General features: G+C 47.6%; 1 protein-coding gene across 2 annotated transcripts in view; it reads right to left on the bottom strand.

Moving 5' to 3' along the window:
- Positions 1-1,134: 1,134 nt before the first annotated feature.
- Positions 1,135-24,159, bottom strand: part of Mp (collagen XV/XVIII-type protein multiplexin) — a 264,052-nt gene continuing 241,027 nt past the window's right edge. For both annotated transcript variants that reach the window (XM_089584492.1, XM_089584493.1), the window contains 4 exons: positions 16,741-16,935; positions 14,809-14,924; positions 12,804-12,943; positions 1,135-7,956 (listed from right to left, as the gene is read on the bottom strand). In XM_089584492.1, the coding sequence (XP_089440618.1) occupies positions 7,724-7,956; positions 12,804-12,943; positions 14,809-14,924; positions 16,741-16,935 (684 nt within the window). In that variant the 3' untranslated portion in view covers positions 1,135-7,723. The remainder of the gene's footprint in view (positions 7,957-12,803; positions 12,944-14,808; positions 14,925-16,740; positions 16,936-24,159) is intronic.

Raw genomic sequence — 24,159 nt, 5'->3', positions numbered from 1 at the left:
TTGCGGGTTTGTATGACAGGGACGAAGCATTGTCTCGGGCGGGTATATGGAAGAGAATGAGTGACCGCACAAAGAAAATACCGGCCGAGGGAGAAGGCATATTGCCAATGTGGTCGATTGGAAGACGACAGGAAGAAGCTGCATGTATACTTCCTCCTTATTGCTCTGCTCAGTCTCATTTGGGACGCGCTTACCGTTCCAGCCAGAAGCCGCGGGTGGTCAGGCGCGAGCACAGCGGGGATCTCCAAATCCTGCTGGCAATTATTAGTGCGCGAGAAGGGACCGCAAACGCAGACTCTTTCCTTGTCTGTGTATTCTTTAGTTTGTTATTTTGTTCCTACCTTGGCCGAGAGGTAAGTTAATGGGTTTCCTCTGTGGTCTTCGCGATATATCTGCAGTTTGTAGAGCAACGCTCCTCTCCAAGAAACTGTGATGCGATATGTGCCTCATAGAGACCCCAAGAGTTATGCACAGTTTTTTAATTCCAGTACAACGGCAAGTTGTAAGCTAACTGGTACATGATTGCTCACAAAGCGCAGTGATGAAAGTCGGAATTGTATTTTTTCGGTTTTCTGAAATAAACCCTGAGTTGATTGTCAGCGCCGGTCCTGCATACACACTCCGTCCTATGTCGCTGCGCTCTTTCTGCGTGAAAAAGTCTTTGAATTTGGTGGAAATGTATTATTCTTGTTTATTTTTCAAGCCAGAAACTTTAGAGCTCTTTCTTTTTGCTCATTTCCCAGCTACAAAGGGACAACGGGCCGACTGGTCGCTTATCCAGTCCTCGGGTAGCTGGTCAACGGTGTTTCCCGCCTCGTATTCAGTACCGAAAATGCCCGCTGTGTTCCGACGCCATCGACCCGAAACGACGACTCTGAACCCGACTGAACTACAAAGAACGCCGACTTCACAGCGTTGAGGCGTCGCCATGCAGAGTCTGGGTCGTGGGGCTTCTTCAAAGGCTCGCTGATCGGTTTTGTCACGTGTCAACGCCATCACTGGCGGGGAAGGGGCGCACCGTGCAAAGCGCTCGAGACCGTTTGGCGCGCCGACGGGATGTCGTTGATTAGAGGAGCAAGTCTGATCTGAAGGTGCAAGTGAGATGAGGCACACGCAGCAGGAAGGTCTCCGGGAGAAATTTTCCATAAAACAGACGTTTATTACACTATAAATCACGAGCACACACACACATTCGGTTCCTACGCGACTAAGTGACAAATATTGCTCTAAGAGTCGGTGTTCTGAATTCTACGGTGACCCACTATTACACTCAAAGAAAGTAAAAAACAAAGACGAACAGGGACGCACATTGGTACAGACAGATAAACCTTCTCGCCGCGCGTGCGCTGCACAATTCGTGGCATTTTGTCGTGCTTCGCAAATGACTCGTTCAAAGACGAGCGCTTGGCGCAACCTAAAGCAAAAAGTTACCGCAGGTTTTGTTTTCGTTACGTGTGACCAGCGCGCGTGCCCATCGCCAAGGTCGATTATTGGTTTGGCGTGTGAGCACTGGGGTTCAAACGAAAATATTCAGGTAAAAACAAGGGCTACTGCCTTCCGGAAGCGTTGCTGGTTACTGCTGCCAAAGGAATTTTCAGCATGAATGGACACTGGCATGTGCTGGTGAGCGCTGAATATTTCGTTGCAAACATTTCGTACAGCGTGTTTTTGTAACAAGGCAGCAGTAACAACAAATACATTGCTAGCAAATTTTGTTGATATGAACTGCGGCTATTTATTTCTCTTCAGACGTTCGCGTCTACGTCAGCACTGACGAAAGCGGCACAGATTTTAGGGCTGATACGCATTAAACGTCGGGTGAATTTTTGGAAGATGCCTTACTGTGGGAGGTAAGTGTTGAATGATGGTGGCAAGAGGAACGAAAGAAAATACTGAAAAAGTAAAAAATGCTTTTTGGCTCAGGCTGTACACGTGTCAGGGTGGGTTTCTTTTATTCGAACACATATTTGTTAAAAATAAAAAAAAGACTGCCTGATGTGCCCCCGAGGTGTCTGATGCTCTGTCCTGATAATCATAAAATGGTGTGTGTCCTCCGGTCGACTTTTGCGTGCTCCAGAAGCGAAAGATACCATGGTTACTTAGCACATCGATAACAGCGCGTGGGCAAAGATGTTTACGATGGCTTACAGACAGGCTGCAATATATGTGACACGAGCTCAAGACACAAAAATGCACACAGTTTTGACAATTCATGCATAAATTACCGTTCACGTAGTGTGATGATAAATGTATGGGAACACACATAGACTGGACGAAGTACAGAGTCCCCGCCAGCCCTCTCTTGTTTTTTCCCTTTCCCCTTCCCCGACTTCACACAGTATCCTGCGCTTCCCTTCCCAAACGTTTTTTCTCTTCCGGCGTTCACGCCTTCCGTATTCCTCCTATTGCAGTTGTTTTCATTTCCATTTCCGCGACCCATGCCTAGAGGAGCTACTGTGATACCACTTAGCTCTGCAAACGGTTCAACGAGGCACGCAGCTGTCCTCTCCCTTGAAAAAGCACGATCTCTCCGCATAAAACTGTCCGCTAGAAGCACGCACACATGCAAAAAGCCGCGTGAGTTGGCTTACGATAAACACTCGTCAAGAAGTAGACACTGTTGTACAAACGTGCAAGCACATGACAACTGCCCTTTTCTGCATGGAAACTGAAGCTCTCAGGGCTGCTACTTTAATCTTGGTTTACTACAGGTTAGTGGGTCATTTTCACGCTGAAAGGTGATGAAACACGTCTCTTGTTTCTCGCTGCAGAACGCATATGCAGCTGCAGAGCAATATTCAATAACGCCGTGCCCAAAGGCGCTTACTCTGAAAAACACTAGTGCCTCGAGCCTTCGGAGCCACTTGCAAACGTCTCGGCTGCACATGGTGCTCGGGGCTTCAGACAGACGTTCCTGCGGCATGCGCCGGTGCTTTGCCGAGAAGACCGCGTGCCGAAATTGGCAGCCACCGTCCGATACCGCTAGCTCGCTCGACAGGGCGTCGCTCCAATGCTGTAGGGACTACAGACGCTTTTTGCACGCGCTTCGCTGTGTAAAGAGTGACGAAAGTTTCTTTTGGTAAAAGTTTGTTGCAAGTTGTGAATGTTCTATTCTAGGTATAGTAAAGTCCAGTATGACTTCGGCCTAAATCTTTGTTGAATGACTGATGTCATGCTGTCTACACATGTTGTTCCCCCCTAAACTCCAGTTAAACAGACTCGACCGGATTCGGACTTCTCAAAGTAAACCCATTTTCACCTGTGACAGAAAGTTGTCGACTAGAATAAGCACATGTATCAAAGTTTCGAAGCTGCTCGTGTAGTAATTTTTTTCACAATTTCCAACCTTTTCAGCGTACTCTCTCCGGCAAAGTGGTTAAATGTCGGCGCCAATTTTTTTCTAGGGCACGTCTGATTATGACTGAGAGCGTATGGCTGAAGATTTACGGTATGCCCAAATCGAGTGTTTGTTCATATTTACATGCCCCTGAGCCAAGCGTTGTTTTTGTGCACTGCACCTCGATGCAGGGACTAATTCGCTTCTTTCAGTTTGTCAGCGGCATCGGCTCCGAAAATGTTTGGAGTGAATACAAAGAACGCTAAAAGCTGGCTATCGGAGTCATGGACAAAGGCGTCTGAAATAACTCACTAAATAATAAAAGCCCGCAAAATAATAGGCTTTTAATTTGCTCGTACTCTGCGTGATTTATACGAAATGGTCATAGACTAAAGCGTCCGAAATAACGCCTGACTATAACAAAAGCTGGCAAAATAATAGAACCTTTTATTTCCTCAAACTACACCTAATTTATAAGATATGAAAAAGTAGGATACCCAGCAGCACCTTCAGGCTAGTCAGAGGTGTGCTGAAACTTCGTTAAGCATTCCAAGGCCAAATTTGCGCAAAGTGATTTTCGGAAAGTCGTGGAAGGGCTATCGGCTGTAGCCTAGATTTGCTTTGCAACCCATCATTTTCAGGGCTGCAGTTTCCTGCGACATTTGGGCTGATATTATGTTGAATATTTCTCGAAAGTTCGAACGTACAATAACGCAGTTATTTTCGCTGCCCGTCTATACTTTCAAGTCTTAAGTGAGCACTTCCGACCCCCACTGTACCCGTAACTTTCGCTGAGAAAGTGGGCTGTGAGGCCTAATACAGGGGGAAATTGCCCACTGCTGGATTATGCGAGATGACGGCCTTTACGCTTCCCTTGGGTGCGATCCCGCGGTGCTCATGAAGCTATGGCATCAGTACTGCAGCGAAGATTGTCCGTTTGTCGGAGTGAATTTATTCATCATTATTAAGCCACTCTTTGAAGGCGAGCTAGGATGCATTGTAATGTTATGAAAGCATTGATACGCATTCTACATGGTCTCTGCACATCCCTGCAGAACGCCGGCAACATGAGTCAGCCTGCAAGTGTTCACAGGACGTGCATGAGAGGCCTGCAGGATCAGCACACATTCGCTTGTATGTCACTGTGCCCAACGAAGGATACTTGGACGTCACAAGGTGTCGCGAGAACGCACTTTCAAACCAGCATACACAACCACTCAGATTATGACTTGCTGCGTGCTTACCATCACCTTGACTTAGCGTGCTGCTTTTATTGAAGCCTTAGTTTGCTTGCAAATAGAAAAAAAAAGTTGGCACCGTCACATCATAACGCATGCCATTCGGACCTGCCAGTCATGTAGATACGGGAATGCCAATGTTCGCCAAATAAGGAAAGCGATATTTTTTGGCAGTTGTAATCGAAGCACTGACACTACTCTGCTCTGCGTGTGAAGAATTGTTTTTTTGCGAACGGAACTTTTGTAATGGTAAATGAAGATCAAAGCAAACGACCCAAGCCACTGAACGTACTTGCGTACTTGTTAACCGCCTAACGTATACAGGCTGCTTAAATAAACGTGTTACGCCACCACACCACTGCGTGTTAAAAATATCCACTCGTTCCGGCTGCAATCTAGCGAAAGCATAATACTGTTTAAGTAGCACCTCCAGCAATCTTGCCTCTTATGCTTAGCAGCCGGCAAGCAACTTCTCCACCAAACCCCATGAGCACGTTCGCAGAAAGTCTAATGACAACTTACAACACACGACAGAACTTTATACCAGCATGAAAGACCACACCAAACTTTCTTTCTTTCCTCGATTATGGATATGCTGAAGGGATATGTGGTGATGTGGCAGGTAGAACTCGTTTTCGCCGCTTTTCTAACTGAGAATACTGGCATCCTACAGCATCCACAGACTCGCACATACGCAAAATGAAAGAAGAGAAGAAGGTAAAATCTGCATGGCTCGCTCAAGACGTTCGTAGACTTCATTTCTAACGATTGGTACACCTTTTCATAATGACACATAAAATACACTGCATTCAGCTAGATCCCCACCTAAAACTTTGCCATAAAGAAAAGTATCACGGAAGAATTCAAGTTATTGCCAGATGAAATGGTTTCAAGCGTTCACAACATGCCTATGCGGGTGAATATGATGGAACACAAAAGTTAAACAAAATCAGTGATAACGAATGCGTGCCAGCTTTTCGAAGTGCTAGCGTCGCTTGCGCACAAGTTCAGTATTTTTGCGCTTCCAGCGTCCGGTTTACCTGAAATTCCAACCTGAAGAAAAAAACTGCCACCAACACGCTGGCAGAAAAGTCTGCAGCCACATTCTTTTGTGGATGATTTTAAGAAATGCGCTAAGGACAAGACAGTAACGACAGTACTGAGTTGAGATTCGCGGCAGCACGCGCCACGATGCACAGATGCTGCCTGTAGGACGGTCTAGGTTGCTTGACATTGTTTTCCTCCAACGCATATCACAAAACAATTCCCTTTAATTATGTTGGTAAAGCGTCATCAATTAAAGCCATCGAAACCACGGCATCGTCACACGCTTCTACTCGTCTCGTTCAATACGCCTCCTGCTGGGAAACGCGGCAAGCTTTCGCGGTCCTGTGAAAGAATTCACCAGAGGCGATTGCATCCCAACTGCCACAGGAACGACAAACAGAAAATGGCTGTAATAGATATAAGCAAGAACGAGCACGAACATGGGGACCGTGTAAAAGAAGCTGGCGCTAATTCTTCAAGCGCTGCCCGGTGTGGTTGAACATGTGGCCGTACCTTTTTTGTTTGTGGCAGCGGAGACAAGGAGCAGCTAAATTAAAACGTTTGATATGTGGGGTTTAAGGTCCTGACGCATGGGCACCGAGAGACGCCGTAGTGGAGGGCTCCGGATAATTTCCACCACCTGGGGTTCTTTAACGTGGGTTGACATCGCACACTACGCGAGTATTTTTGCATTTGGCCTCCATAGAAATGCGGCCGCCGCGGCAAATTAAAAACGCGTTGCTAGAAAGTGTTTGAAGGAAACCTCCAACACTATTCAGTTGGGCCCACTTTTCAATGTCCCTACGGATTCAAAAGTTCTGTTAGAGTAAAACTGCGGCGCTCTCGGAAGTTTTTTTTTTTTTCGAGAAAGAAGGCTACGGTTCAACACAAAAATAAAGTGATTTGAAGAGGCGCTGGAAACTTTTACACAGTGATGGGTTTGGAGGTTTGCGAAATCGGGCAAAAACAGGCAAACTCTGAAAGTCAAGTTCGTTAAAGTCACTCGCGACCTTCCTTCTTTGTAGACAGTATACACAAACATGTGCCGCAACAAACTCACAAGACAAAATATAAACAAAAATGACACATTACAAGGGACAGGTGAATCCCGGAGCCACTTGCTGGATCAAGTTCATTCGAAGCCAAACCTGCTTCGAAGCCAAACGCTGCTCGTTAAAAAGCACACGCACACACACACACTCACACGTGATCCTTGTGAGAGAGGTCGGGACTACTCGTTCCATCTAAAAGGGCCATATCTGTATATGACAAGGAACCACGTCACAGCCATTGTTTTGGATATCTCAAGTGCAACCGAGGGCAGTGCGCGTGAGAATACCACAGTGCATGACCAGCTTGAATGGCGCAGCCCCCGCCAGAACGCAGCTGGTCACACCTGCCTATGTCATCTCGTGACCAGAAAAAAAGCAATACGAGAATCGCCCGTCGAGGGATTTTCTCAAACTGCAAGCACGTCCAAACAAAGTGGTGCGCAAACTGCGCAAAATAGCCTTTGCCTTCAAAGGTGCAGCGCACCTTGAAAGGGAGCAAAATAAGTGGCCTGCACTCACTGCTAAAATAAAGACAACCACCCGACGGATGACGCATTTCCCGCTAGCCACAGCTGCGGAATTCCGGGCGTGTACAGGAGACTGATGCGGCCAAATTCAGCAGGAAAATTAGTGAACCTTGAGTACGGTTCGCTGTTGGATTCTTAGCTGTAACTGCAGCCTTTACGCGTTGCTTCTGCGTTCTTACCGCGATCGAAGGAGCAAATGCGTAAGAACATTCGGATTCTTAAAACAAGATTTGAATTCGATCCGTCAGAGGCTCGAAGGATTCAAACTTTTCTGAACGCACCATTTTCTTGTCAACCGATTCGCCAGCTTGCTTACAGTCGCTCGAAACTTCCCCACCGATTTCGAACGATTAGGCACGGCACACGACGAGGCTTTCCCGGGGAGAAAAGTATTGCTGCTTTGGAACAGGTGGCTTGGGCTGTGACTCCCATTGCCCTCCGCGCTTTCGCTCAGGCGTCGCATTTCAGGGCGTATGCGAATAAAAGCTCCCCGAACGCGTTAAGAAAGTGGCCGAGACTCGTTCATGGCTTGGAGTTCCGCTCTTGGTGCTGCGAGGGCCACAGGGACCTCCACCAGAGCTCCCACGAGGACAGGGGCGGCGCGTGCACGGGAGCCAGGGGCAGCGTGCGGTTGTTGCTGCTGGCGTGGCGTCGGCGCCGCCTTCCGTGCTGCTGCTCCAGCTGGTCGTGCTGCTGGCTGGTCACCTCGACGCACAGCACCACGAAGTTGCTGGCGCACGAGTGGCGCTCCTGACCTGCGGCGCGCGGAGGAAAAGCTCGTCTTATTCGCTGCTGCGATGTCGCTTCATTAAAGGTGTCGCTGAAGAGGAATCTGAACTTGTCTTTTTGCCTCGGGAACTCGGTCTGCACGTTCCGAGCATTCTTAGAAACTTCGATTTATTGCCCCATGCGTCTGATTTCCCTAAATTAAGACGGATTAACGTCCGGCTCCCGCCATTTTTTTTAATTCCCCGCAAACGGTGGGAGGAGTCGACCAACGCATGGAGTGCCTTTCAGGCAGTCGCGTGGCGACTTTGCTTTCGCTTTTATTATGTTTCTTTTAGGTTTCCGTGAATAAATAGATCTAGTCAGTGACTACACAACTGCAATTTAGGCCCACGGAAATAAAAATACGCGTGGACTCTTTGCTCTCGCCGGTCGCTATGTATCCCTCCGCCGATGGCAGAGTGGCAAGCCACCACAGGACTGGCTGAAAGGTTGGTCGACTCCTCCGACCGTCTGCGGGGAGTTCAAAAAAAGAGGCGGGAGCCGGGGCGTTTAAGCGGATTTAAATGAGGGAAATCGGCCACACAGGGCAATATTTCGCAGTTTCTAAGAACGCTCGGAACGTGTACATCGAGTTCGAGCAGTGAAAATACGAGTTCAGATTCCTCTTCAGTGCACCTTTAAAGGAGTACAGAGACACCAAGTTTTTCCTTACGCGTTTTTTCCTTGATGATGCGCAAGACATTATTAGGCGTGCACCACCACGTAAAATTGGTGTACGCATGCTGAAGAATTTACAGTTGAAGATATTTTTTTCATGTAGCTCGGCTTCAGCAGCCGTACGGTGACTGTCACGTCAAAAGAAGCTTCGTGATCACTTGAGGTATACATAGACTAAATATGATGGCTGTCTGTTCAGTCCCTATCATTCCCGCTCCCAGGGCAGGCTAGCATAAGAGCTGCACGGAATCAAAATAGCAAAACAGTGATTGCTTCGGTGACGTCATAAGTAGATTTTAGATCACGTGTGACACATTAAACCAGCAACATAATCGCTGCTTTGTAGAGACGCGATTCCTGACCGTGAACCAAAAGCGCACGCCACAGGAGATTTATGTCCGGTGGAGAAAAAAAAAAGTGCTTCACTGTAATGTGCAGTACCCTTGCACCAATTCATAACCACGGAAGAAGCATGATTTAACCTCTGCACTCGCGAGCCGCAGCAGCAGGTTTTCAGCAATAGACAACGTCTGGTGAAGGCACTCCCAAATGAAAGGTCTATTTTGTCGGCTGGGAAGGCGATGGCCGCTGGGTCATCCGACAGCCAGTAAATAATTCCCGTCGGCTGTATGCAGAAAAAGCGATAGAATATTATGTACGCATTATGGACTGTTATAAGGGAGTAATTACTCTGTAGTATCCACCCGAGTACAGCCATACGGCTAAAACAAGTCCATGATTCTTGGACAAAAGTTTTGAATATTGGAATATTGTAAGGTGCTGTTAAGAAAATATTGAAGGCATTAGTCCAGACTTTCGATGCGTGGCAAAATATTTGAAGTTTTTCTATAGCTTTCATCGAGTAATTAAGGCCGTCATATAAAACCAATGGGGAACGTTCCTTACGATAGCAAAAACATTAATAGCAAAAAGAGAAGTCTGCTGAGAGGAGATCTGCGGATATAATGCACGTTATACTGAAGTCTTGCAAAAATTGGGTTCATAAATTATTTTCCGTTGAAAAATGCTTCAGTCCTGAATTTCTGGGTATGAAGGAAAGCTGTAAAGCTATCAAAGAAGCTTCGCAGTTCATGAAAAATTTCTCCTTGTTTGGGGTTCGAACCCGAGACCACCGCCAGACCGGAGCAGTCGCTTTACCAACTGAGCTAACCGGGACGGCTATAATAAGGTATGGCGAGAGCGAATTGATCAACATCTAGACGTGCGAACAGAGCTGGTCCTTTTTCGTTAGCGTCCACCCAAGTGAATTCATAGGGGTGGATGGTAATACACCCTTATAACAAATCTACTGCACCTTGGGGAACTACCCTAAACGATGGATCAAGTATGTACTGTCATTGAACTTGACGAAAGAGAAGTCGGAAAAAAGACTCGGGCCCAAAGTGGCGCACAAGAAAGTGCCGTTTCGCAAAACACAGCACATCCTACCACTAATTGTCTGTCTTAATGCCAAATTTCGCGAAAGGAGGCTTCGTCACTCCTCCAGTTTCGGGATTTAGTACCATCTGATTGCTTCTTGTCCGAAAATTTAAAAATCTGATAAAAACAGTTCTTTACTTTCGTAAAGAAGTTTATGCGTTGCTTAGAAATTCGCGTTCACAGAAAAACGTGGAGGACGAAGTACACAAAATAATGCACAACTAGCAACTGTCTGCCCCACTTCGGCGCCGGAGGCGGTACCGTGGAACACGTGTAAAAACAGAGAAAACACATAAAGCCGTGTGATAAAACATCCACTGAAGTCGCATCAGCGAGTTTTTATTAATTGGTAGCGTGCTTCTTTCTAGGGCTCTGCGATTTAAGTTTCTGGGATGGCTTCTTGCTTGGGCAAGTGCGTATGAACCCAGAAATTCTACCTCCTTATCCGTTAGAGCAACAGACTGGGCGCTGACGCATGCACCCTGTTCTCCGGATTTCATGCTATACACCCTTCTTGTATCTCACGCGTCAGTCTATCTTTAGAGTACACAGCAATGACTGTTTCGTGAAACTTCGCCACACACTACCTGCATCTTTTAAAACGATCGGCCAAACTGCAGGGCGCTGTTAGCAACCTGCATGTGTTTTTGTGCTCTGATAGTCTTCCACTGACGAATCTTTCATTCGGCCGATATAGGCTTACACGAAAGTGGACTCATACACAACACCGGTGGTGCGCGGTATATACTGACACTTGTGCTTAATGTTGCATGTCCTTGCATGACGTCTGCGTCTTGTCTTGTTCGCATTCTCGCACATACCTGTTAGCTGTGAGGAAATCCTCGGCTCATACGCCCGTTGCCAAGCTAGAAACCATCTCAGAAACTGAAAACACACATCCTCGCACGGAAACGCGCCACTGATACGACTTCAAGGAACGTGTAATATCACGTTTTTATGGGTTTTCTTTGTTTTACGTCAAAGGTCCCGTTCAGCGGAGAACCCCGCGTCGTAGCTGGAGTTGGCGTGTCGCGAAAAACCGGATTGGTCGAGGGGTCACGACGTCACACGTGGTGCTGTGGAATTGAAAACTGATTAAAACATTAGATAAATTGTGATTTAAGGTCGCAACGCGACTAAAACGTCATTATGACATGTAAGAATGTAAATTAGTTGCGCTAAAAAGAAAATTGGGGTAACTAGATCGGAATCAACCTTGTGACCCTTCGGTTGCGAGTTAGACACGCTACCCCTATAGGCCATTAAGCAACGCCCATTCGACTTGATTGAAGGCAGCATGTGTCTTGACTGACAGTGTCCGTGTCTGCGAAGTGATCTGCAGAGAGGACCCCAGACCGCTGAAGAGGCCCATTAATGATATAGTGTATCACACATATTTACTAGCGAAATTCACACACACTGGACAAGAGAAGGCGACAGAACACACGCTGGACATTTAACACGGGACAAGAGAAGGCGACAGAACACACGCTAGAACACACGGTTCTGTCGCTTTCTCTTGTCCCGTGTTAAGTGTCCCCCGATTTTTTTTTCAAGTGCCCCGCAAGTCTGCCCCCAGCGGTGGGGTGAAGCTGACTATTGCTAGTTTCGCTTCGTTGTGTGTACTTCGTCCTCTCCTTTTTTGTTTTTCTGTGAATGTAAATCTCGAAGCAGCGCTCAAACTCCTTCAACAGCGTTATGTTACACTAACTAGCCTCAAACAACCTTCGATTAAAAATATTCTTGTCCAGTGGAGATGACATCATTGAGCACTTTGCTGTTTTCGATAAGGCTAATTTTCTAGTGGGAAGAAAAGAAATAGGAAATTCGGTGGGTCTTGTGTAACCGCCAGTATACATACCACGTTGGGAAAATATATCAATTAACAACAAAAAAAGTCGAGAAGAGGGCTCTGGGGAAACGCTTTTCAAAAAAGGGTGGTTAAAGAACCCCAACAAGTTAACTCCTACTAGTCTGTATAGTTAAAATTAAATGTCTATGTTACTACGAATCTAATCTGTAATCGCTAATCTTCACTCTACTTAGGGAAAGAGACACAGAAGGAAGTTCGTATTTTCTTTTCAAGCAGCGACTCCCATTTTCTCTCAATGGTGCATAAACCTACAAAATTAGCGCAGATTATTACATCTAATCTTACTGGCTTAGCGCATTAATCAGCGAAAGCTGATTAGCCTAATCGGCCGAGAGGTCTGGAGTGGCGGGACTCTTTTGACGTTTCACAAACAACTGCCCGGTTCGGAGTCTCACAAGCCCGATTTGGCGTCTCTACGGTCACGTTCATACTCTGCCTTCTTCCGCTTGCGGTCTTTGGTTCGGTCGCGTTCCAGAGCCACTTCACAGGCTCCAGGGACCGCTTGCACGAAGCAGATAGTCTAGTTCCCAGTGTTATCTTATTCCCAGCCTAAACCCTCCATTGGTTCTGAGGAAAGGAAAGGCGCATAACTGGCTCATCGGATTAGTGGACACCTCAATCGCGCTTTGAGGTATACGTGGCGGTGGTGTCCACTTAACGCGTTATACACGGCTGCCGTTGTACACCCTAAATCGTTTCTACTTGTACCAAGCTATTGCAGCTTTCGCTGTAAAAGCCGGGATTCAAAAATTTTTTTGAAGAACACTCCATCGATTTAATCTGCTCCCGGAGAACAGCACCGGGCTCATTCGCCACGGAGCACAAACGAGGAAACCTCCTCACCCAGAAGGCGCGCCTGGGAACCCAGAAGAGAGGAGGCGAGACCGTATCGGGCCGGGGCGCCCGAGTGCCATGCATCGCAGTAGTTCTCCATGTCACGGGAGCCCAGCACGTCGGCACCGTGCCACACCATCTTGCGGTGCCTGCGACGGAAATGTGGGCCCAACAGTGTGAGCACGGCAGCTGGGCCGCCTCAGTAAGTGAACCTGCGCCGTAGTAGTAGCTCGGTACAGCAGTGCAGCAATGCAAATACCGTAGCGCTGGGCCCCAAAGCAGCGGGCTGGAGGGATGCGGGCGTCGCCAGTCTCCACACCTCAAAAGGTGGTAGTTCTGCAACGTTGCGCTGAACAGCCTCGATGCGGTGTTGCCGCCGTTGTATATGGCGCGACCACAGTTGTGTATATGAGGGCAAGTCATGATATTACGTCTGTGGTTCTTGTGGCCATCGCGTAAAGAGAATTCGTAGCCATACATAGGGCAGGGTAAATTTATTTTTACTTGGTATTTTAAAATACACATATTTGAAGAAAGCGTGCATCATCTCTTCCTCTGGGAAAACAGGGTGCTACGTAATGTTAATTTGAGATTCCTTTCATAACCGGCAGAGTTCGCCTCCGACTGCCTTTAGCTCATTTTCGCAAACATCCAAAGTGTCCCCGCTATGCGTGAAATTCGATTCGCAACCACACCCCTGAAATCTTGTAACAAGAGACTTTACTTCCCTTCCCCAGCCTTGACAATATTGCGGATGATCACTTGATTTTAGCCTCGGAAGCAACTCCCTTTTTCGCGCATGAACTGCCGAAATACCACAAACTTTTCTTTATCTTTTATTTTTCTTATATCTTTATCCCTGTACAAAATTTTCATTGAAACTTTGTGCACTTATTTCTTATACATCTAGACGTGGAATGAACTACAAATAATAAAATTGTGCAGTTTGTTTTCTTACTGCGCCATTTTTTCTCAAAATATGCCTGTACAAAAACCTCTGTTTTTGGTAATTAAACTATCATGCAATGACAACTGATGGTGTCACTTTTATCGTGGTTCATTGCACAGCTCCGGCCTTTATGTGTATAAGAGGAAGAGCAATTTAACTTGCGATGAACTAAATTAGTTATGACTGCTGGCGTGAGATGTATATTTGGTTAATTTTTTAAATTAAAAACAAAATTAATTTCTTTTTCACCCGTTTTGAGAATTTTATTAGTAAAAAACAACGTCCTTATTAAGGCAGACAATTTATTTCCTGTTTTCATCTGCCATTAAAAATATTTCGGAAAGTTGCCTCATACCTAAAATTAGCCACCTTACGCATAATACCGGAAAGATGGAAAATCGCGACAAAGGCGGCAATGCGCGTTATGCTGTACCAGAAATGCGTATCGTATAACGGCTGAAACGTTGAGAAAACAAGGAGAATAATTACGTCAAGAGTCTCTCGAATACGATTGTGGAGTGTGTATCGGGCTTCATCTGTCAGATGCACCTGCCGTACGTCGGCCACAATGAGGGATGCTTTAAGGCCGCATCAGGCACCCCAGTCTTTGTTAATAGTCTTTGGTAATATTTCAAAAGTACTGCATTGCAAGCAGTACAGTTGCAGACTAGACTTGGAAAACGGTGAGTTTCTTCAGACATAGAACAGCGTCTCCATTAGTAAAAGTCGACGTGAGCGATGCAGGTGTTGTGAAACAGAGAATTGGCGATCCCTGGGCCGGTGCTTACGGAAAGTTTTAAGATGGCGTACACGTCGCATTTTTTTCCTTTATCGCCCTGAAAGAACATCCGGGCCGGTCTCTGAAATTCAAGTCATTTCTTCGTATACGCCATCCCGATCCACGCCGGTTTCCAACTCATGCCATTCGCCCCCTGTGAATAACACCAACGCTTGTGTTATCGTGAACAACAAAAAGAGCTTTGGTAATGTCAACGGTCATCGAAAGACCTTTGGTTGCCATCGCCCTGTTATTCTGATCAAGGTGCTATGCTACACGTGCCTTACCAAGTGGTGTCGGTGAGGACGTTGCGGCCATCGAATGAGTAGATCCTTGGCGGGTAAGGGAACATGCCACCGCCACCGGTGAAGAGTTCTCGCCACGAGTTGAACACCACTTCACCCTGCGAGAGGATCAACGGCACCGCGTGATCACGGCCCTTTTCTTCTCGACGGTAAAGGAACTTTATAAAGCGCGCTCGTGAGCAGCGCACACCAGCGGCGCCTGAAAGGCGACGCGCAATATGTTGCAATACTGTCTTAAATCGCAGCGGCCACCCAAATAAAAAATAAAGAAAGCCCAAATCGCTGCGCTGCCACTTTCGCCGAGTTCGGGTGGCAGCGCATCGTGATCGTAACGGCTTTCTGCTTTCTTTCTTTCGTTTGCTTAGCAAATGCCCTGAACAAAAACTGAAGTGGTTTTTAATGACAGAAACACTGCTGTGCTTTTGTTTGCTAAGGAGATGTCGATGTAGATTCCTTTCTAACTTCTGTACGGAGCCGCCTAATAGCGTGCTTCACAAAAATCGCACATGCGCTGTTCTGCATGAGAGAGACTTGGAAGGACCGCCGACAAGCTCTCATTTGTGACATCAGCGCATGGCAGAACTCTCGCCTTTGACTCGTTCCCGCTGTTTGGCGAGGGCAGGAGTAGCGGATCTTGACGTTATCAGCGTGTACTGACTGGAGAATTAGGGCAGAGGGAATAGGCGATATGAGATGCTTTCAAAAGGGGAGAACAAACAAAAAAGTCAGCGCTCAGTAAGCCTGTCATATGCGAAAATAACAAAATATCTTATTGAAAAAACCGCGGACACAGCCTGGAACTTCACAGTGGCCTCACACTGCCCGACCTATTGACCCCGACGTCCTCCCCACCTGTCTGGTCGATCTATCGACGCAGGGCCACGCGGCTACTGATTTCCAACCGAGCTGATATTTATATCTTAATCTAATATAGGCCCTAAGTCGTAGCGGCGATCAATGGCAATATCGACTTAGCTGAAAACGAATCAATTTACTTTCAGACGCTGCTTTCGCTTGGATACATTTTGCTCCTTTAATTTTTTTTTGCCGTGTTAATGTTACGGGCTTTCATTTGTTTTCTCTCTTCGGCCGTGTATAACTTTGTTTTCGAGGAGGGCTGTCTTCTGAGCCTACGTCATCTGTCTACCACAGGGCCGTTTTGCTGAAGTGATGGGGCGTCAAGGTTGTGTTCTGCGACACATAACCGCTGCTTTGCTGCACAAAAGTTTGAAGTTGCGCCTGTGTCTTGTCCTTATTGTACTGTGCACTCTAATGCGGGGTCTCGAAGGCGGTGCAGAGAACTCCACCGCGTCTCTATGAGGAGTTCTCACGGGAATATCAGTTACGAAAGATATTTCGCACCAGTTAGCAAGGCGGTCTCAAAAGAGCTACAACAATTGTCGCCGCAGTGCATCCGAGATGACAGCGTTCACTTTTCCGTGATTTCGGCATATGTTCGACAGAGTTAGCTGAAAAAGGTGGCCTGCCAGAATTTTATGCTTAAAAAAAAGTCATACAAGTCTGATGAGGGCCTAAATTGTCACAGCAACGAGCGACAGCAGATTCACCTGGTAAAGAAGTGCGTAAGGAAGATTTAAGAACTTGACGCATCGCGAGTATGAACCATAGTGCACTGTTAGAGACTATACTAACCTCGGCCACCAGCTGCCACTGCGCACATGTAGATGGCGCCAGCTGCTATCACCTGACCCGTCGGTGCGTAGGCGCATGTGCACTGACGGGTGACAGTCCGCAGTAAGGGACGGCGGCGGCGGTACACGCCAAGCGGCCGCGCAACAAAAATATGCGCGCATCATAATTTACCAGTGAGAGCCTGGAGTCCAACGGAGGCCTCCTTTGAGTTCTGAACAACAACAACAACAAAAAGGCGCGCTTTGTGGGGAGAGGTGCCACCTTGAGGTTGACCAGCGGCAGGTCGGCGTCCTTGGCCCGGACGATGCTGTCCAGGTTCTGCACCCGCGAGGCCAGGAGAGCTCGGAAGGTCCCCCGCAGGTGCGCTTGTCGCGACTGGCGATAGCACTCGTAGTCGGCGCCCCGCACCCCGTGCAGGTCGCCCGTCCACGGCTGGTTGAGCGCCGCCACGCGAAGCTGCACAGCGAAGATTGCGTCACTCGAGGCGCGCCGGCTTTTTTGTAGCGAGAGCTGCACTACGCTACCCAGTCGAGCATTTCGCCGTGTGTCTGGGAGGCCGAGAGTGCGCATGCGCGAAGCCAGAGAGGAGCAGCAGGCGCGTGGCGCATGACGTCAGAGTTCGCCGCCGCCGTAAGAGCCGCGCCGGCCGACTACGCCCGCCGGCGCCGCGCGTGAATGAGCGGCGGAGACGCCTGAGCAAAGAGAAGAACTTCTTGCCAAGCGGAGACGCCAAGGTAGCTCTCGCTACGTATATCCTAGCATAGCTGAGCTAAGCCACTGCCAATTTTTCTGCTGAGAAACGACCAGCCTTCCACTGCAAGTGGTATAACAGCTGCGCTCGAGTTCTCCACCTAATTGAGGTGTTATCAAGGACTAAATCTTGCATTGATATACTATCACCCCGTTCTATTGACAAAGAGGCTGCTTTGGATGAAATCGCGAAGAAATGAAGTACAGGTGTCGCCATCCCTGGGCGGTTACGCAAGTAAACTGCTTGTGTGATGTCAGTTCCTTCTAACGCGAATCTCTGAGGCTAGGCTACACCTCCGTTTAGCTGCTAACGGTGATCACTGAGTCCTTTTCGGTGTTCGCGCCACGAGTTTGAATAGGGTGGCGGGAAAGCTTGTACACCTAGCTTTGTCAGAAATAAATGCTCATTTGGCTGCCGGACGAACGTGCATGAACGAAGCCAGAAACAGACAGCCACAGAATCGGTTTTTACTTGGAACAAAATTTGAATAGAGTTTCCCTCAGTGTCCCGTTAAATGATGGGGTCAGCATGAGAAACTCCAAGTCCGCAGAGCTACCTAAATTTGTTTAGATAGTTCTGTTTTCATATTAGAATAGTTTCCAAAGAAGGAATCCAAACATTCTTTAACCATACACTGAGGAGAAAATAAAAACAGCTGAAAATATTACCGAAACGCTCATTTGCATATGGCATGCCGTTACCTGGGTGCCTCTGCCTGAAGGCAGGAAATTTTTTAGACATCCGAGTCACTTTGCACTGGCGACAAAGTAGCCGCTATTTTCAGAGCTTTTCAAACATTTCATTGTGCGCTTGCGCTACAGATTACTTGCAGTACTCTCACTTGTGGTTTCACTGTACTTGTGCCGAATGTATTCTGATGCAACGCGCTATACAAGACTTGCGCATGTCGGTACTAAACGTTTCTACGGAACAAGTATTATTTTTGAGTGTGAAGTTTTTTGGGTTGCATTTTCTTAGAAGGACAAAAAGGTAGGTTTATTTATAACAGAAGCTTTCGTGGAAATCCTGCATTCTACGGATGTCCGACGCCGTTAAACACCAGTCATGTGCCCATCTCTATACTCTAATGTGCCGAACCATGTCAGAATATCTCTTCACTGACACGGCACCATAATGCTATCAGTACAGAACTTCTTTAGAACTCCATAACGAATTCTATAATATTCATTACCGTGCTATGCGCTAGAAAGACGCAGTGGAGTAGTGTACATACTCCCCCGAGGGCAGCTGTTGCCTATCGATGACCCCATGAAAGCCAAATGAAGGCGTTGTAATTACCACCGATGCTGCACACTCAGCATCATTGTGCGCACGCTGACGAGTCATCCTGCCTCGCGCGCTTCCGCTGCCACGGGAGTAGAAATAGGGATGGCCCACCGGGTCGCTTTTGCGAACGAAATACTATTTCAAGCACAGTGACGCGCAGCAAGCCTGCAACGGGAGCAATTCTCATAGAGAATGCTGGCAAAAAATTCAGGGGCCACTTTGGCTCTCTAAAGTGCTGCAAGGAGAAAGCCTTTCCTTGCGCACTGGTTTACATTGATTTCTGTATATTTTACTTGTGTTTTTATTTTTTTAACTTTTTCTTTCTGTTTTCCTTATTTTTATTTTTTGTTGTTTTTTAATTATTCCGTCAGGGAAGGGAGGAAGATGAGAGTGAACGAAGACACCGTATTCACGAGACGCGCCTTTGTTCATTCCAAACCATCGAGCTGGCATGGTGGAGTAGTTAGCGTGCTCGTCTCGCACACCGGGGACCGGGGTTCGATTCCCCGACTTCACCAATTTCCTAGTCGGTTTTACTTATTCATTTTACATGGAGCATCACTATATACCATACCCTTAATTGGTTGCATGGTCACTAGCCAAAGTACAATTGGCCCCGTTTGAAATCCGCGCACTGTGACGTCACGACCATTTAGACCAATTGAAAAGCGTGACATTTTTGACGAGAATTCCTGCTTGCAACGATGAGTCATTAAAGGATTCCGCCTTAAAATCTACTCAAGGGGGCGCGTCTTATAAGAATTCCTTTGGCCGTTACGTCCATAGTGACGGCAGCAACAGCAGGTGGGGGAGCAAACGAGCAATCACAGGCGCGGCTGGTGGCTAGTCGCGGCGCCGCCGCTAGGCACCCTATTGCAGCTGCATCCAGTACGGCCCCGGTGAAAGAATAGGTGTGAGTACAGCTGGGACCCAGACATCACGCTCCGCCAGTTCGTTGCACAACCAGAGCGCCGTTTCATTGCTGAGACGGGATTAGAGCGGGTGAAGCCCGTCAGGCGTGCCGAGCGCATCGTCGTGCTTCGTAATTCGCCGGTCGGCCAGTGAGGCGCACGTTTTTGAAAGTGGCATCGTGGGCGTGTTTCTGCTGCGTCCAGCGTGACGTCATACAACGCAGTTTACGTCACTGGGAGCAGCGACCAATTAGCAGAGGACCAAACGAAAATGAAATGCTGAAATACTTGGGACTAGTTAGTTAGTTAGTTAGTTTATGGGGTTTAACGTCCCAAAGCGACTAAGGCTATGAGAGACGCCGTAGTGAAGGGCTCCGGAAATTTCGACCACCTGGGGTTCTTTAACGTGCACTGACATCGCACAGTACACGTGCCTCTAGAATTTCGCCTTCATCGAAATTCAGCTGCCGCGGCCGGGATCGAACCCGCGTCTTTCGGGCCAGCAGCCGAGCGCCTTGGGACTATATTGACCAAGATACATATAAGACAGATGAAAGCGGCTCCTCGAACAGCGCTCATTACACAGCCGTCGGTGCCAATTTAAAGCGTCACGGTACAGCGTTTGTGCCATCGCTGTGGAATCTTTGATTGTCGTTCACAAAGTTCCACGTTCGAATCACTCTCAAGTTCGGTTCCCTTCCTTTTTAGATTTCTGATTTGCACTCAGATCAAAAACATGCGCCAATAAACTTCGCAGCTGTGATAAAAAATCTGCGTGTTCTTATCCATGCTGCACTGCAGGAATGCATGCGCACTGTTCAATGTTTTGATCTCATGCATGCGCAAGGAACAACAAAAGGAAGGACTGACTTAAGCAACCTTTGTGCACTCTTTTCGTTGCGTCACTTGTAATCACCCACGTGACAGCAGTACTTAGAATACTCGCCTGTTGTCGGTGTCTCGGTGCAAGCTGTTGTTTTAGAGCTAAAGCTCTACTTCACGACCAGAGCTGCAGAAGCCGTTTTATCGCTGAAGCCTAACGTTGAATAAATATATCAATAAAATGAATATTGCCGCAACTGGGTTCCGAACCTTCGGCGGAGCAAACAGATCAGCTTCGCTGGCGAGAGCACTACGCTATCGCCGCAGCCGATCACGCCTTGTGTTGAACGGCAACACACTCTCGCTCTCTGCATTGTACATCGTCCTCTTCACCAACTAATACTACTCTCCGACTGATATCGTCGCCAGACGTGCCGACGACCCAGCAAAACAAAACCATTAGCCAAACAGGCTAAGCACGTGCGTTCGCACGTCTACTCGGTTGAACTACGTTAAAACCCTACCGCCTTTTTAACACTATACTTCCCAATAGTGTCAAGCGTTCCATGTGAGGGCGGTCTGGCAGATGCAAGAAACGAGGACGCTAGCGTTCGCACAAGCATATCTACATACATTTTATGCACGCAACGATCCAACCAGACACACAAAAACTATCGCACACGAAGATACCAAACGCGGACGCTACAAGCACCTGCAAGCGCAGAAAAGAGCATGCGCGGGGGTGTACGAACGCGTGCTCGAACGCAACAGAGAATGCATAAAAAAGAAAGACACTATGCGCGTTCAGAAAGGACAAAAGCTGCAGCATAAAGGAACCTCTCTTTGGTCATCTCGTGAGGTATTGCGCATTCATAAGCGGATAAAATTTGCCTCTTGCACGGCTCTTTTACAAAACTATTCGCTTTCTTCCTTGTGCTTCGCGGAGCACGAAATTAGCGCCAGTTTCTGCCGCGCTGTCATGTCGCACTAATTTCAGGGTATCTACTACATGAGCATGTGCCCTTTGCATAAGCTGCTCCCTGTATGCCAGGTGAATAGAGCATCAGCGCCGTCTGTTCGCGTCGGCTCAAACGTCCACAGTGCACCGCGTTGCCACTGCCCATACTCGCACCTAGGAAGCGTGGGTTCGAATCACGCTATAACCTATACCGTTGCTCATGTTTTAGTTCGTCCTGGTGTGGACGGACGGAGGGAGAAAAATTTGCGGACGCAGGAGCCAGCATTTCTTATCGTAGCGGAACTTCGGCGAGCTGCCTCGCCATTACAACGTTCGGCGTTTTGCGCACTTTCTCGTGGGGTTTGGAGACGAGAACAATGGCGTGGGTAATAGCTTCATTTACGTGCCACGGCAGCTTTCCCTACTGCATGACTGAAGCCCCTGTCATTTACGAGGAGGCTCCACCTTAGACTGTAAGCACTTTTCAAATGCAGGCTGTTTGAGTTAAAAGAGAGCTTTCTTCGACATTTTATAAGCGGTTATATGCATCAGAATACGGCCAATACGTGCTAACAGGTTCATTAGTTAACATCTAATGGATTGATTTTTAACTGCTACAGTTCAGTGCCTGATTTATTTAGTGGTTTGTAGCTCACCGTTAGTAATATTCATATAAGCCGCTGCAGCGCAAAAAAATTTAGGCCCTCACACGGGCCAAACCGAAACCGCGCGGCCGGGAAAGGCACGCAGCCACGCTTTGACGCCCTGTATTGAGGTTTCCAACCAGGGCGTCGCCTCAGTGTTGGCTGGTCTGCCGTGTGGAGCTGGTGCAGGAACGATGGAAGTGGTGGCCCCAGATGCACAAAGTAGTGCAGTGAGGTATGAGGCGACGCCCAGTTTGGAGAGGTATATGATACGCAAGGAAAAAAAAATCCAGCGTGCTGACGCTGAGGGAGTGGCTGCGAGGGACGAGGTAGTTGAGGGCCCCGGATCAACGTGCGCTGACTTAGCGCATCGAACGGGCGTTCTTGCATCTCGCCGGCACTGAAATGCGGCCTCCGCGGCCGGTAATCGAACCCGCGAACTTATGCTCGGTAGCAGAACTCAAAGCAAAAGATGCATCGCAGTAAGAAAAAATGTGGAAAGCTTTGCTACGCTTCCTGTACTACCTAAGGAGGAAACGGTGCCATGTATCACAGCGCCCATCGTAATCTGAGGCAGTGTATTAAATAAACAGTATCTGTTGACCTTTGGAAACGCACGAAAAGTTTGAGTAGGAAAGTTGTGGAGCGTCATTTTGCTCTTGCCGACTAGTGCTACCAGATAGCGCGGGGTGGCCCAGGCCATCCGGATAGCTACGGCAAATGGGGCCCTGAACTAAGAGCTCTGCTCCCGGGGGTCGTGAACCATACTTGGTAACAAAAGTTTCTCTCTCTGTCTCTCATCTTTCGCGAGCTTCCTTCGGTGGCTGCAAAAAGAATGTTGCAAAATGAAGCTTGCTTCTTAGAAATTACGCCACTGAACATTCCCCCTGTAAACCAGATGCAGGATAAGAAGGCGTTACACTGTTATTTCAAGGCGTAGTCTGTTCGTTAGGGGTAGGAATTCGCGAGTTGAAATATCGCCGCCGCATCAATGAGGTTTAGTACGCATTCATCATCTCATGGCTTTCAGGCTACAGGAAACCGCATGTCCCTCTCTGTCTTTCCTGCGTGCCGAATTTTCGCACTTCTTCCGAAGTGCTGCCCCGACCAGCCCATTCTTTCGTACAACCGCAACCAGAATCTGCCATCATCCGAGAAGTTAATACTTCATAGGTGCGCAAATATGATTTGATTGATTTACAGGGTTTAAAAACCCAAAGCGACTCAGGCTATGAGAGACGCCGTAGTGAAGGGCTCCGGAAATTTCGACCACCTGGGGTTCCTTAACGTGCACTGACATCGCACAGTACACGGGCCTCTAGCATTTCGTCTCCACGGAAATGCAACCGCCGCGGTCAGGATCGAACCGGCGTCTTTCGGGACAGCAGCCGAGCTCCGTAACTCAACCACCGCGGCGGCGGTGGTGTGCAAAGCTGGCCTTGGAAAAGTTGAAATGCCGAATTATAAAATGACGCACGGACCAAACTACAAAGGAAACAAGCGCAGAGTAGTAAATGGTGGTTTATTGGCAGAGCTGAATCTTCGTACTTTAGCGAAGCCCTCAGACGGAGGGCCAATTGGACATACCAATACGTGTGTTGTGTGTAAAGCTTTGTTGGTTTTATTACAGCAGCGAAGAGCAAACAATGCCGCGTGAAGGAATGCCCCTCGTAAGTTATGTTTAGCTAAAAAGAAAAAAGATTCAAGTAAACCTTGTCGACGCGCGAAAAGCTTAAAGAGTGATTTTTCACCCTTCAAACAATCAATGGATAAAATTGTTTCGTCAGGCAGAGCCCTGGTTTCTTAGCGCGCTGCAGTTCTAGCAGAATTGGAAGCTCTCAAATAAACATAACAGGTCACATGGTATAGAACATCGAACACGCCGCTTCTCGTATGATTGCGTCTGAAGAGCAACTGTGCATGTTTGCGTGTCTTGACCATCATCTTCAAGCAAACAGCGCATAAGAAGACAAAAATAAAAGAAAAGACCAGGAAACATACTGGTGTGTTCAGCTGGTCTTTGTTGATCTTTACTTCTTGTGCGCTGTTTACTTCAAAGACCGAGAGAGCCAGCAACTTCATTAGCAGAAAATGGCAGTACCTAATGATGCATTTCTGTGTCATTAAGAAAGAAAACTTTTCTTACCTTTCTTTTTATCTGGTTTTCCGTAGCAAAAAAGAGAAAGAGAGAACAGAATCACTGACGATATTTTCCAACACGTTAGGCGGCACATTAAAATACGCGCTACTATGCTACACGAACATTTCGTTGGCCAGCTGCTTACATGGGTCACTCATCCTTCATTA

This window comes from Amblyomma mixtum, chromosome 3 (assembly GCF_055824585.1).
Source record: "Amblyomma mixtum isolate Tamu chromosome 3, ASM5582458v1, whole genome shotgun sequence".
NCBI classification, from domain to species: domain Eukaryota; kingdom Metazoa; phylum Arthropoda; class Arachnida; order Ixodida; family Ixodidae; genus Amblyomma; species Amblyomma mixtum.
This window is presented reverse-complemented; position numbering and strand designations above follow the sequence as displayed.